Source organism: Callorhinchus milii, unplaced genomic scaffold, assembly GCF_018977255.1.
Source record: "Callorhinchus milii isolate IMCB2004 unplaced genomic scaffold, IMCB_Cmil_1.0 Scaffold8, whole genome shotgun sequence".
NCBI classification, from domain to species: Eukaryota; Metazoa; Chordata; class Chondrichthyes; order Chimaeriformes; family Callorhinchidae; genus Callorhinchus; species Callorhinchus milii.
The window spans coordinates 7,369,383-7,383,405 of record NW_024704749.1 but is presented as its reverse complement, the minus strand read 5'-3'; the positions used below and the strand labels follow the sequence as shown (position 1 = coordinate 7,383,405).

General features: G+C 41.8%; 2 protein-coding genes across 2 annotated transcripts; one reads left to right on the top strand and one right to left on the bottom strand.

Moving 5' to 3' along the window:
- The first annotated feature begins 371 nt into the window (after positions 1 to 371).
- Positions 372 to 10,022, top strand: tctn1 (tectonic family member 1). The gene is made up of 14 exons (XM_007902258.2): positions 372 to 743; positions 2,043 to 2,163; positions 2,555 to 2,667; positions 3,414 to 3,562; positions 3,657 to 3,744; positions 4,101 to 4,213; positions 4,663 to 4,683; positions 5,570 to 5,704; positions 5,894 to 6,019; positions 6,914 to 6,999; positions 7,523 to 7,660; positions 8,147 to 8,303; positions 8,519 to 8,644; positions 9,075 to 10,022. The coding sequence occupies exons 1-14, from the start codon at positions 419 to 421 to the stop codon at positions 9,216 to 9,218; spliced, it is 1,842 nt and encodes a 613-aa protein (XP_007900449.2). The 5' UTR covers positions 372 to 418; the 3' UTR covers positions 9,219 to 10,022.
- Positions 10,023 to 10,569: 547 nt separating this feature from the next.
- hvcn1 (hydrogen voltage-gated channel 1) lies at positions 10,570 to 13,464 on the bottom strand. The gene is made up of 5 exons (XM_007902257.2): positions 13,276 to 13,464; positions 12,714 to 12,818; positions 11,356 to 11,587; positions 10,795 to 10,907; positions 10,570 to 10,701 (listed from the first exon to the last, which is right to left on the bottom strand). The coding sequence occupies exons 1-5, from the start codon at positions 13,444 to 13,446 to the stop codon at positions 10,636 to 10,638; spliced, it is 687 nt and encodes a 228-aa protein (XP_007900448.2). The 5' UTR covers positions 13,447 to 13,464; the 3' UTR covers positions 10,570 to 10,635.
- Positions 13,465 to 14,023: the final 559 nt, after the last annotated feature.

Sequence of the window (14,023 nt, the reverse complement as noted above, 5' to 3'; positions counted from 1 at the left end):
GCGCGCACAGATCCGCTGCACTCTCTCTCTCTCTCCCGGTCCTCACCCGCCTTTCCCAGTCTCGTGACTCCTTGACAACGGTACCGCCACCTCTCCTACGTCATAATCGCCCCTTCACCCTCAGGGGGGAGGGGAGGGGGCGGGGCGAGCGAGGAGAGGCGAAGGGAGGGAGGGTGTGTGTGTGGGTGTGTGTGCGCGCGCGCGCGCGGGCGGGGGCGGGTGGATCACGTGGTCATGCAAGCGCGCGTGCCTGCCTGCGAGTGCGCCTGCGCGCGGGAGGCTGGCGGGCGAGCTCGAGCCGCGACCGTTTAAGGAGGCGGGGAAAATCCGCCGGCGAACTCCATTTCCCAGCATGCCCCCCTCCTGGGACAGTTCGGTCGGTCGGCAAATGGCGGCGCGTTGACGGTTGCCCCGAGCGATGATGGGTTCACCCGCTTATCTGCTGCTGTGGGTGGTGGTGGGGGTCGGGGTCGAGTTCGCGGTGGGCCAGACCGGTCCCGGTGAAGCTCTTGTCACACCGCCGCCGTCGTCCTCGCCGCCGCCGACGACGACTCCGGGGCCGCCCAACGTGACGGCAGACGCCGGGAACCTGACCACGGAGCAGGCCTCGACCACGCTCCGGGCCGCCACCTCGGACGGCCTGACCGGCGCCACGGAGGAGACCGTTAATTTCACGGACGCCAGTGGCCTCGAACCCGTGCCTTTGCCTCTGTCGGGTGCATTGCCACCTCTCGAAGTAAATGGTACGTTAGTGATCATTTACCTCAAAACCTCCCCCTCCCTCCCCGCCCCCCCCCCCACCATTTAAATAAAATACATTTATTACAGCGTCTTCCACGATTGCTTAGCGATCCCTTTGCTTGGCCGCTCAAGCTTTCCCCACCGCAAGAGCACTACACCCGAGTCAGTTCCACTTGACAGTATATCCCGTCGAAGCGCTTTGAGGCGTCTCGGCGGCGTGGACTGCAAGGGGTTTGTTAAATTATTTTCAAGCGCAAAAGTCTCCCCCCCCCCCGCACGCTCAGAAAGAGACATGCCCCCCCCCCCCCCTCACCCAAACTTGAGTTGCTTTTACTCATTGCTTTCACTGATAACCTTTGCAATGCGATACAGCGCCTTATCACGTCGGCGCGACGTCTCAAAGCGCTCCACAGGAGGATACCGCAGAGCGCGAGGACCGCGTTTTCCGGGCGAAGCGCAGCGCGGCGAGTTGCGCGCAGCGGCGTCCCGCATGCAGTCGTGCAGTGAGCGACCAATTTGATTTGGGTAATTGCTGGGAACACTCAGCAGGTCAGGCAGCATCTATGGAGAGAGGAAAGTGAGTCAGTGTTTCAGGTCCACGACCCTGTTGCCTGACCTGTTGAGTGTTCCCAGTGACTTCTGTTTTTGGTTCAGATTTTCCAGCGTCTGCAGTATTTTGCGTTTTATTACGGGAGATTGTTAGCCAGGACACCAGGCAAGAGTATACTCCCTTCCTCTTTTTGAACAGCGCCAGGGGGATCTTTAACATCCACCTTTTAATTTCACATTTTAAAAGGTAATTTGACAAATAGTTGGAAAGGGAGAAATGTAAAAAGGGTAATCGGAAAAGGGGCTAAACGAAGGGAGATTCTGAGGGTCAGCACTGGCACGGTCGGTTGAATGGTGTACTTTTGTGCTATAGATACGCTCCTCCTGTTCCTGCACCATATGTGGTTAGTTCATACAGAATCGATTAAAAAAAAAAAAAAAGTTGGGGCATATCTCAACATGCAATCTGTTAACGGTCAGTAGTTCTAGCAATTTGGAGGGAATCTTGCAACGCTCCACAGCATGAACAAGTACTGTACTTTCAACTGACAATTTGGTTCCAGACAATCAAGACTAGAGTGACTTCCTTTTCACCCTGATTGTCTGGCCTCTTCTAAGAATCCACTGTGGGGGAAATAACCTGCTTCCTACAACTGCATGTTGACATAACTTTCCATTTAAGTACAATAGAAATGTCTAGAGGTACCCTTTTTTTAAAAACAACTAACGTCTACACCTTATTCCTCTTTCAGTCCAGAATCTGTGTACCTGTGACTTACTGGTGGATCAGTGTGATCCAAATTGCTGCTGTGACCCATACTGCAAAGTATTTAATTTCACTACCTTTACAAATTGCATAGTCGAGATAGTCAGGTAAGCCAAAGTAAAACGTGCTTTAATTTATCTATCGATGAAGAATCTGAATTGAGTTTTCAACCACTTTATTAATAATAATCCTTGCATTTGATATTGCACCTTATCTTGTCATTGAGACATCTCAAAGCACTTCACAGAATATATTGTAAAGTGGATTGACTGTGTATTTTGTGGGCAAAAGATATAAAATAGAATGCTATTGGCTTTATTTGACCCTCTTTTGGGAGCTGTTCTGCTCTCTACCTTTATGGTTTAAACTTTGTGTCACCGTTTTGTTATTTTTGTTTTCAAACTGCATGAATAAAATATCAGTGCTTTTGTTCTCTTATTTGTTCCCTCTTAACTACAATCTGTTTTGATGGATGAAAATCCCTTGATTTTTGTGCAGGGATGACAGCGAACTTTGTTATCAAGAGGCAGTGAAATACACCACCAACATCTTAATTGAAACCACTGTAAAACTGATCAACCCCAGCATCTTTTGCATTGCGAGAAAGAACTGTAAGTGCATCACGGGGCAACACATGATCCATCAGCAAACAGTATTAATTTTTGTACAATAATAATAATAATCCTTGCATTTGTTATAGCGCTTTTCACGTCTTCTAGACGTCTCAAAGCGCTTTACAGGATATACTATAAAGTGAATTAACTGTATATTTGTGGGCAAAATGCGGCAACCAAATTGCACACAGCATTGTCCCACAAACAGTCGTGGAGTGAAGTGACCAATTTATTATTGCTTTTTTTCTTGAGGGATTATTATTATTAGGCTTATGGAGTGTGGAAACAAAATTAAATTCAGATTTTTATTTATAAATGGTTTCAGATCTTGAACATTTCTGCAGTAAATTTTAAAGGAAATATTCAATGTTTAACACAATATATTGAAAATCAGCATTTTGAGTTAGATTCCCATTTCTTGCATCAAAGTAAACACTCTGCAATTAACAGAAGATTTTAGTATCAAATGCAAGGATTAAAATAATACCAATATGTGAATTCTGCTTGTGACAATGTATTTACATTGCATTTCTGAGCCATTTGCAAATATTTCTGTGATAACTAATTTCTGTGTCTAAAATTATTCTTGTGTATGTATTTTTTTATACACTAATGTTGTGAAAATCATACATTTCCCAGCATTTCATTACAACAGCTTTCGATGAACTTTTAATTCAGACACAGCAGTTTATTTTAAACCAGTAAACCCCTTCTTTCTCACAAGTTTACCATTTGATCTTCAGACAAGATGGGATCATCCTTTTTAACCCCAGAGATGCCAACTCCTCATAATTTTGAAAGTTTGGTGAATCGTTTTGGCGGCTTCTTTTTTGGAACAAACACAGAGACCCCTGATCCAACCAGAGACAAATCAACAGGATGTTGCTATCAGGTAGTGATGGGGAAACAAAACTTGGAAATTGCATATTTTCTTAAATTGGAAATATGTTGAATACCGAAGGATTCACCATTTTTTTTCCATCCAGTATGGAGTTCCTATTCAAACTAATAATGGTTTCCTGAGGATCCCTGTCCCACTGGTCACATCCGAGTGTGTTGACGACAACCCAGCAGGTAAGAAATATGGCCTGTTACACCTTGCTTGAACAAAGCTGTAACCCACCACTCCAAGGTACTGCATGTGTAATTTATGTTGTAGAGCACAATTGAATTGCAATATAGGTTAGAAGTGTCTGTGTATCAGGTCCACTTTGGCTGATCTCAGCAGCAGGGATGCCTCAGTTAGGCTAATTGCCCCCTGGGTTAATGTCATTGAGTTTGCAGGTTGGGAGGGGAGAGAGAATGATTGCTGTTTTTTCCTGGTCTGTAGGCTGCCTTGCTATAAATTAATGACAATCCTGTAATATAGCCTTCAGGAGCGCTGAACATCTGTGACATGCATCATTGATTCTGCTTTCTCCACGTTGCAGGGTTTTTGGTAGATCAGGTGTCACAGTGTACAAGGAAGATAGACATCACAAAGGACTGCGTGGGGCTCGCAGCACTGAATGTGACGAACTACCTCGACTTTATCATCTTCTCTGTACGTTTGCTGCAGATTTTTATTCTCCCCATGAAGCTATGCCATCACTCCTGACCGGAATGTGTTTGACTACTAGTACAGAACGACCCCATTATAACGCACCTTGTTAGAATACAAGTCGATTTATAACGCAGGTCGGAAGTTGGTACAATTTTAAGAGTTCCAAAATACAGGGTCACCCTGACATAGGGTTACATGGTGGACTGTAATTATTTTTTGATAGTTTTACATCAATTTTAATGTGAAGAAGTGAAACACCATAGGTTAGTGAAGTCACTAACTTTATCCATTATAAAGCCAACACATTTACCAACCAGTGGAAATGTACTCTTAGATGGGTAGTGGTTGATAATTATTATATTAAATCTTTTCATCAAGAAATTGTATCCAAACTTCATTAACCCATTTTTAAAATATTAATAATTGAAATATGACATTTTATTTTTCAGATTCCCAATCAAAATAGTGGGGTAAGTATTTTTTAAAATTATATCTTGTGTTTAAAGTGGCTCCAAGTATTTATTTAGATCTACTTAGTATAGTTTGAAGCCTCTTAATGTATATAAAAAATGCAAAGAAAAAAAACTTTTTCTTTTGGGGACCTAGTTATGTTCTTATTCATATTATTTTAAAGGGTCCTTAACCACTTAAAACCATTCACAAAGTGTGACAATCATGAACAGACATCTTAGAGGACCTTGTACAGGAGGTAATACATGTGATAGAGAATAAACCAAGGACAATTTGTTTACCAAGGCAGTGGGACAAAAGAGCACGGGTTCAGGGTTGTGAAGGAGTCAGTTTATAATAGATAAAGCATGTCTTTACATGGAGACAAAACAGCTGGAACAGATAACCAGAAAGGGTGGTTGGTGCCATAGTTACTAGGGTTTGTTTAAGAAACTGCTTGATGTTTCAAAGGGCGGAGAGGAGAATAGGATCATGTGGGCTTCATCCAAGCTGTTTCGCTGGCCCCCAGTGACTATTGAACCAGGGGAGAAGAGAAAATTAAGAGATTTTGTTTTAATAAAAGTTCATAGAGTCTTACAGGACAGAAGAAGGCCATTCAGCCCAATGTGCCTGTGCTGGCTTGTTGAAAGGGCTACCAACTGGTCCCACTCTCTCGCTCTTACCCCATAGCCCTCCAAATTTTTTGTTTTAAGTACCTAGTTCAGTCCTTTTTGAAAGTTATTTGAATTATGATTTTTATTTAAACCCTTTTTTGAAAAAAGGTTCAGATGACCTTTAAACAATACAGTACTGTCAAACTCAGCATTCAAGTTACAAGAGAAAATAGACTTACTGGAGAGAAAGGGAGAGATGTCCTTTACTGACTTCATTTTATTTCTCTTCCAGATACAGCTCAACATAACCTCTGTTGTCTTACAATCTCTTGAAGGAACACAGACACTTTTAAACAACCCTGACATTGGCATTCTGGAGCCAGTTCTTATTGCCACTAGTGGTGTCTGCAACAATGTAATACTCGGAGTAAGCAGCTCATTAATAATTGCTATTAAACATGTTAAAACTTCACTTATTAATGGACTATTGCCCATTGAGACCATCTTGTTAGTTGTTTGGCATGTAACAAATTCAGAATTCTCAATGAAAGCTACATTTTATAGTAGAAAGCATATACGATTCCTGTAATCTTAGAATCTCTTATCTTTCCTGCAGGTAAACTATGAACTTGTATATAACGATAAGGGGAAGATTGTAGCAGGTTCTGGTTCCTTCACCCTTGGAGCAATCAGCAGTAAAATGCTGCCAATACAACAGCGCTTTCAGATCAAGTTTACACAGGTAGATGTAAAATCCTTATTTTTCCTCTTGCTTGTTGTTATGCCATCAGGTTCATTGGTGTTAATAATTAAACGCTTGTGCGAATGCCTATTTGTCATGTAAATGTTTACAAGAAACAATCTGAACTGCAGACACTAATACAATAAACCTCATATAAATTGTTGGGATTTAATGTGACTTATGCAAATTATGAGTTATGTGAGTTATTAATAATAGGAAATTCAACAGGACTTGGGGCAGATGTACGACTTAGGCAATTATACCGATCAGACTTATGCAAGATTTACTGTAACTTGAATTCAGGTAGGCGGGAAAGGTTAAGTACAAGGAATCAAGACAGTGATTTCAGTTTTAGAAACTGTAACCCTTTGCAGAAAATGTAGGATGTGATATAAACAGTTATGTTTCAGGTCACACATAGGCTAGCAAAAACATTTTAATTCTGGTTTTGCTGAAGTGCAGTTGAAATAATGTAATATGTGAACCTGTGCTTAATGCTGGTGTAAAATAACACAACATAAAGTGCCCTGGTAAAAGCTGAATTTGTGTGGCCTTTAATGGGAGAGTTTGCTTTCCACAGTTTCCATCTTGTCGAAACACCAAGCACACACCATACAGTATTGTTCCCTTCAACAAATCAATCGATATTCAACTTTCGTCATTTCCACTTAACATTACTTTCGACAAAAACCCAAGTTTTACAAGAGGCCACCATTTAATAGACTACTATATCGCGGCTGATTGCCAAAAACAAATTTTTCTCATTCGTTCTGCGTTCACAGGGAATCCCATCATGAAAAGCCAGAGTAAAATAACTTGCATTTTGACTTGTGTTATCCATCAGTACACGTCTCCTCATCTCCTAATGTGCATTCTTGTTCCTCTAACTTCCAGACAAACACAACAGCAATTCCTCTGAGTGGAAACCCAGGCTATGTTGTCGGACACCCTCTGTTGGCTGGATTCAGACAAACTGGCTCATATCCTTCACACGCTGCAGGTTTTCAAAACACAGCCCACTTTCTGTTCATAGCAAGTTGCTCTATTAGTGACCGATGCACGATAGAAAAACATCTCATCATAGATCAGCTTGATCTTTGCAGACTGTGTCAGCAAATTCTAGACAGAATTACATAGCTATTTAGGGAAGAAGTAATTTGAAAGGTATGATTGGGCAGTATTTATTTTTAAATGTTTTAATTTAGGCAGGTGTCTCTGTCTTTTTCAGTCCTGTGCATTATTCTGATCCAGAAAAAGCTAATATTTGATTCATTGGCAGCTTTCAAAATGAGCACAATTGATAACTACAAGCAAATTGAGTTCTAACGAAAGGTCATCGACCTGAAACATTAATTCACTTTCCTCTCCCCATAAATGCTGCCCTAACTGACTGAGTGTTCCCAGCGACTTCTGTTTTTAATAGCGAATTCTGTATCATTGTTTGCAAAACCCTAATCCTATCCCTTGTCTATCAGTAAACTTCCCCTTAACTGGCCTTTCCACACCTGGCATAATTCAGAGCACCAATCGATTTGGACAACTCACCGTCCTGAGTTCATTCAACCAGGATTGCCTACAGAGAGAGGGACTGCGGCTACCAGTCCTCTTTGGAATCAACGTACAGTCGGGCTGTTTATTACGGTAAGTATGGGAAGAAAGCATTTCACTGTTGTCAATCTAAGTTTACACACTTCAGTGCAACACCAATTGTGCACAGACTAACACGTAGTGCCAGAAAATCAGCTGTTTCAGCGCGCTTTACAAGCTTTGAAAGAGCAACAAATTGAGAATGGGTTATTTTATAAAGAATATTGCTTATAGTAGCACATGTTTTAGATTAGTGGTTTTCATTCGAAGGGATCAGAGATGAGGTACTGTGGTCTTCCCTCTCTTCATAACACATACTAACCCTCAGCCATGTGCCACTGTCCACCAGGGGGTGCAGAAGTACTGTAGTTACTTTTTTCTATGACAAAGCATCCTGCTCACCAGCATAGGCGGAACCAAAGCAAGTGGGAGATTCAAGGGCATATCCTGTGAGAGAGGCCAGGCCTATCTCTGTTTGTGTGGAGGAAGTTTCTGGACATAACAACAAGGATCCAATGTTTTTTTTATTTATGCCTAAAGACTAACCAACGCCACAGGATGCAAACAGTGGTCACAGATCATCACAAACGTATTGGTTGGCAACCCTGCTCCTCAGCTTGTAGCGTCTTTCGGAAATAGCCAAGCACAAGACGAGGCGGACTGGGTGACCATCGCACAGAGTACCTCCAGAATACAGGTAATGATCTTTACAAATACTGAAGGGACTCGAGATTCCGCCTCGTCTCCTCACTAGAAATCGTGCAGAAGTTTGGAAAACTGCTGAATTTAGTTTGGGGGCCGGTTTTTTAAGTTCTTGTGGGTTGGGGGGAAAGAAAAAGTTAAGGGGTAAACAAAATTGCAGGGTTCAAATGATTAACTAAGCCAATGATTGAAAGTACTTCCTTCTTGCAGACTTGTGACTGTAGATTGCCTCAGTCTTTACACCTGGACGTCACATGGGTAAAATACGGATCCTTCGTGAACCCACAGGCTAAAATCAAGTCAGTGACACAACGGTTCAAAGAAATCTGCATTGCGGTACGTGAGGAAATCTTGCACACCACAAGCCACGGGCACTTGTGGAAGTCATTTATTTAAAAAATAATTTCCAAGAAGTTGTGCTTCAGACTTCAAAAGGTACTTGTGGTTCTCAGTTCTGTGACTGGAGTGAAATGTACATTAAGAATAGAAAAAAGTTTCCCACTCCAAAGATGCAACCAAATGATCGCTTAGCACCAAGTACAGGTAAAGGAGCTTCACTCTACCCATGGCCTGTGTCTTACCTTCCACATTGCAGAAGTGCCTCACATTGCTGAGCCCACATTCATTCCAAAAATAAAAGCAGCCGCCAATTCAAAGAAGGGCTGTGGGATTAACTGGGAAACGTTGGGGTGAGGGGGGCACATTCTTAAACAATTTCCACACTCCCGCCATGCTTGTTTCACACAATTTTAATTCTGATTTCCAGATGCCTCTGAGAGAGACACAGACTCTGCCGATCTCCTCCTCGGTAAGTTTCACAGATCTCTCTACCCCTGCAGAACCCGGATACAAAGCCATCCCCACCATCGATGTCGAGTTACCTTATGATTTCTTCTTCCCCTTTGTATGAGGCATCGAAAGAGTTTTTTTTTGTGTGTTCTGCAATCTGCAAACTAGTTTATTTAAACAAAATGTGTAAGATTGTCATTTGACAAGACTTTTAAATGCTTCTCGATGTTTAAATTGCCCATAGCAATACGGTTCAGCAGAGATGTACTAAAAGGATCTGAAATTACAGGAATACATTGCCTAACTACAATGGATCTCTACAGTAATAGCATTGAAAGCACACTACATGTAAACGGCAAAAAGAACTGGCATTTTTATAGCAGATACTATATTTTTCTATAAACAATGGAACATATTTAGTAACTTTAAATGAATGTAAATGGTCAGGGATCATTATTTTGCTCCCCCTTCCAAAGTCAGGAGACATTTTAAAGACCTTTAGATCCATATCTTATTTTCACAGTCGATTCCTGATAAACACATGAACACTTCTGCCGAGAAAGATCACATTATACAAGCACTCCAGGGAAAAGCTGGACTGTAAATCACTGTTTTACAGGCTTTTTATTTTCTTCATTCAGTAACCCAATATAATACAATATTCTGTCAGACTAGGTTAACAGTTTTTACACATTTCTTAAAGAAAACGTGAAACCGTTTTGTGCAGAAGTCTAGAATTCATTAGAATTTGATCTTTGGATCAGGTTACATGTTGATCTGGAAACAGTTGTGGGTTCAAATAAACTAAACTTGTAACAGACCTGGTTAATCTTCCTCAATGACCTTGTGTAGAGAGACTGACTGTGTGCAAATCATGTACAATCCCCACTGCTTTTTCCTCAATAAACATTAAAATGTTATTTGATGTTTGCTATCCATTGTAATTCATCAGACTGGCCAGGTTTATGCTTGACAAATATCCACAGAAATATAGTACGTGGTTGATGCATTGATTTCAGTTGAGGAATTGTGGGGGGGTCAGATATCTGTGATAATTTCTACCGGATTTTCTTAACCAAATGTAAGTCAAGTTAGGGTAGCTGCTCCAATACAATCTACTTGTGGAGTGGAGTTCCCATGGGTTAACGTGCAGTTACTGCAGGGAATACCCACTCAATTCCTCATTAAGAAATCACGTTAGAAATCATTTCAGTCGAGGAGCTACTCAACTGATGTGCAAGTGCAAGGTTTAAAAAAGGACCGAGGAGGGTTCAGCCCCTCCAAAACCACCACCCCAGGATTTTAGTTCATTCTTTGGGATGTGATTAAGCTAATGGCTCATTGCTTCCTGTTACCACTCAACCACCTTTAGAAATGAGAAGTTAATGGAGTTGCTCAAGAGACGCAGGAAAAGCTGGGCTCAAGTTCTGAAAATCTCACTTTTCAGTCCTTAAAAGCATAAGGAGCCTTTGAGATAATTTTACGAAAATAACTCCTGATTAAGTTCCTCAAACAATGCTTTGCCCTAAAGGGATTTCTCAATTAGTCTGGTTGTTAATCCAGTGTTGTTGGAGTAATCTGCGTAGCCGTTCAACTTCCTGCGCCTGTCAAAACAATTTTGAAATGGACTGAAAGTTGTATTTTATTTCTTTAAAGAAATATCAGTTATAATCACGCTGCTCAGTGGCCACTCTTACCTGCTCGGTGCGTTCAGCTTGCAGGACATCCACTTTCCGCACCAGGTCAGCATTAATGTTTTTCAGCTTTGTTACCTTCCTTTGAGCCCGTGTCTTCACAGAGACGAGAATTCCTGCAAAATAAGGAACGGCGACTCAGCACACAGTTAATAAGGCACTGGCTATTCACATAGTGTATTTAATAACCCTCTCCTGTTATAAATAACTTGTTTTGTCTTTCTTGTCTGCAAAGATTGAGAGGAAGCTTGGTTTAGGAATGAGTTATCAGGAAGAGTGATATAGGCCAAGATTACTGTGATTTATCTAAGCAACAAATGCAAGTATTATTATTATAATAAACAGTTAAATCCTGTAATGAGAAGACGGTGGAAGGGGGTTGGTCGGGGCGTAGATTGTCTGGAAGGATGAGATCAAATGGGCTTCTTCATCCAAACCTCTCCTGATTTTTGGAATACTGTACACAGGAGAGATGACACGTCCTCCAGTTACGGACGATTCTGCCGCTTTCCTGCTCGCTCTGGAAACGTATTCAATTTGAAACCACAACGCACGGAGCTGTACCGTTAATTATCCTGGCCACTCTCCAGAGTCGGAGCAGGATCAGTAATCCCATGCCATCGAAAATATCCTCCCGGGAAATGTAGATAACGTCAAGTACGAAGGAGATGAGGATAATGATCCCGTCCAGGACTTCAAAAACATGTCGAAAGAACTCCAAGCGGAAGGCGTAGAGTTTGCCGAACAGTTCCAGTAAAAAAAAAGCCAAGATAGTAATGCTCAGATAGTGAAACACCTGCAGAGGAAAAGGGACACGGTTAATCTTCAGCAGAGAAATAGAATCATAGAATCTTATAGCACAGAAGGAGACCATTCGGTCATCGTGCCTGTGCTGGCTCTCTGAAAGAGCTATCCAACTAGTCCCACTTCTCTCCTCTTACCCCAGAGCCTGGAAAATGTTTTCCTTTTCAAGTATATATCCAGTTCCCTTTTGAAAGCTATTATACAATTTGCTTCCACCTTTCAGGCAGTGATTCCAGATCGTAACAACTCGCAGTGTAAAAAGATTCCTCAACATCTCCCCTCTGATTTTTTTTTTTTGCCATGAATTGGCAAAACATCTGGTAAATCATAGAGATAGAACATTTTGTTTTGAGTACGCTAAGAAAAATGGGATTGAGGAGTGCATAGACTTAGTCGTGTCCTATCTATTTTGAACGCACTTAGAAAGTCATTTGGCAAGTTATGTGGTTCAGGTGTCCAGTGATTGTATGGGATTTTATCTTAAATTATTATTTCGCCTGCAGTCACTGCACTTTATGATATATCCTGTGAAGAAGAGCTAGCAGAAGTCCGTAAAATGTGCAACCTTTAAAATAGCAAAGCATTCATGTTATTATGAAATTCTTAAAATTACAGTATACCACTTCTTGCTTAAAAGTTGCAAAAGAAAGTGTTGGCCCACAAGAAAATACAGTTGTTACATTTTCCAACATATCCTGTGAAGCATTTGGTGATGTCCTCCTGTGAAAGGCACAGTTACCAAAATGTAAGGGATTATTGTTAATATTAGCAAAACAGACCAGCTAGTAAATGGAGGGTGAACCTTAAAGATGTAACGTTATCAGGATATGAAGGGTGACGCAAGCATTCTGATGGAACCACAAGATTAATCACTAAACGTTTAATCCATTGTTAATGAATCGATGAGGCTTAAATTGTTGTACAATTTTCCCATAAGCTCCTTTTGTTTTTCTCGCCTCTGTAAAATTTCCTAGTATTTATTTACACCACCCGGATTTCTTAATTGGTTTAACTTTGCCTGAATGGTAAGCTTCTCAACACATACTAGGATCTAGACCTGGGATCCTCTGGGTTACTAACGCACAAGTTTTTCTTTGCTATAGAACATGGTACTCTACCTGGGGAGCTATTTTATCTTTGTCCGTCCTTATGATCGTTAAATCCATCAGCAATTCACAAAGCACGAATAATGCATCCAGGATAACCAGACACACGATGGTAATCTGTTCAAAAAAAATTCAGATGCAAGCAATAATAAAAATAATAATGATAATCCTTGCATTTGATACAGCGCCCGATCACGTTGTTGAGAGTCAAAGCGCTTGTAAAGTGGATTGATTGTATTTTGTGGGTGAAACGCGGCAGCCAATTGCGTACAGCAGCGTCCCGCAAACAGTCATGGATTGAGTGAACACATTTTTGATTTTTTTAAGGGATTATTACCCTGAGAACCCAATCCACCAATTGATTAACAATCGGGTTCCTATTTACTGCTGGGTAAACAGGCGTTGTGTGGAGTAATGAAACTTGCATAAAGTTTTGCCCCACCCTGGGAATCGAACCTGAGTTCACTTGCTCGAGGCGAGCACTCTACCCACTATGCTACAGGACTCCTTTGAGTGAAGACACTGGACTCCACCCAGTGCCTTCACTCAAAGACTCAGTTAAAATCAAAGATACCTGAAACGTATCAGAGTTGAACAGTCGTTTGAGAGAAGCCCTGAAGTCAGACGGAAGGGTTGGTTGTTCAGTAACTTCCACAGTTTCATTGTGTTCATCTTCCTCTTCCTCCTCCCACCACCTGTGATAATCATCACCCACGGTGCTGAAATGCTTGAGGATCTTTGCCATCGGCACAGTGTCTTACAGTCCCGCTTCTCCTGTAACAACAAAAGTCAGGATTTCCAAGTTAATAATCCTTGCATTTGAGATAGCAACTTATCACAACAGCAGCAGCAACAACTTGTAGCGCCCTTCACGTGGGGCAGCGTCTCGGAGCGTTTTGTCGTTGGGACGTCTCAAAGCTCTTCACAGAATATATTGTGAAGTGAACTGACCAGGGCACAGGCACCGGGAGAAACTCCCTTCTCATCTTTCAAATAGTGTCACAGGATCCTTAATGTTCACCTGACCAGGCACTCCCCCAGTACCGCACTGGTGCGTGTCACTCTGGACTATGAATTTGACGAGACAAGTGGTGCCTTTGAACCCACAACCTTCTAACCCAGAGGCGTGAGGTCTACCAAGTGGGTCAGGCTTCCCCCACCGACTGGAAGGCGAGTGGGATGTGATGCTGAAGACCAGCACATATCAAGGACAGTCACTTGGTTACGGTTTGATACTCGGGAACAAAACCCAACTTCAGAAAATGGAGACATTTTAAGTGAGTAAAACTGAAATTGTGAAACAGTATGGCAACGAGCATATT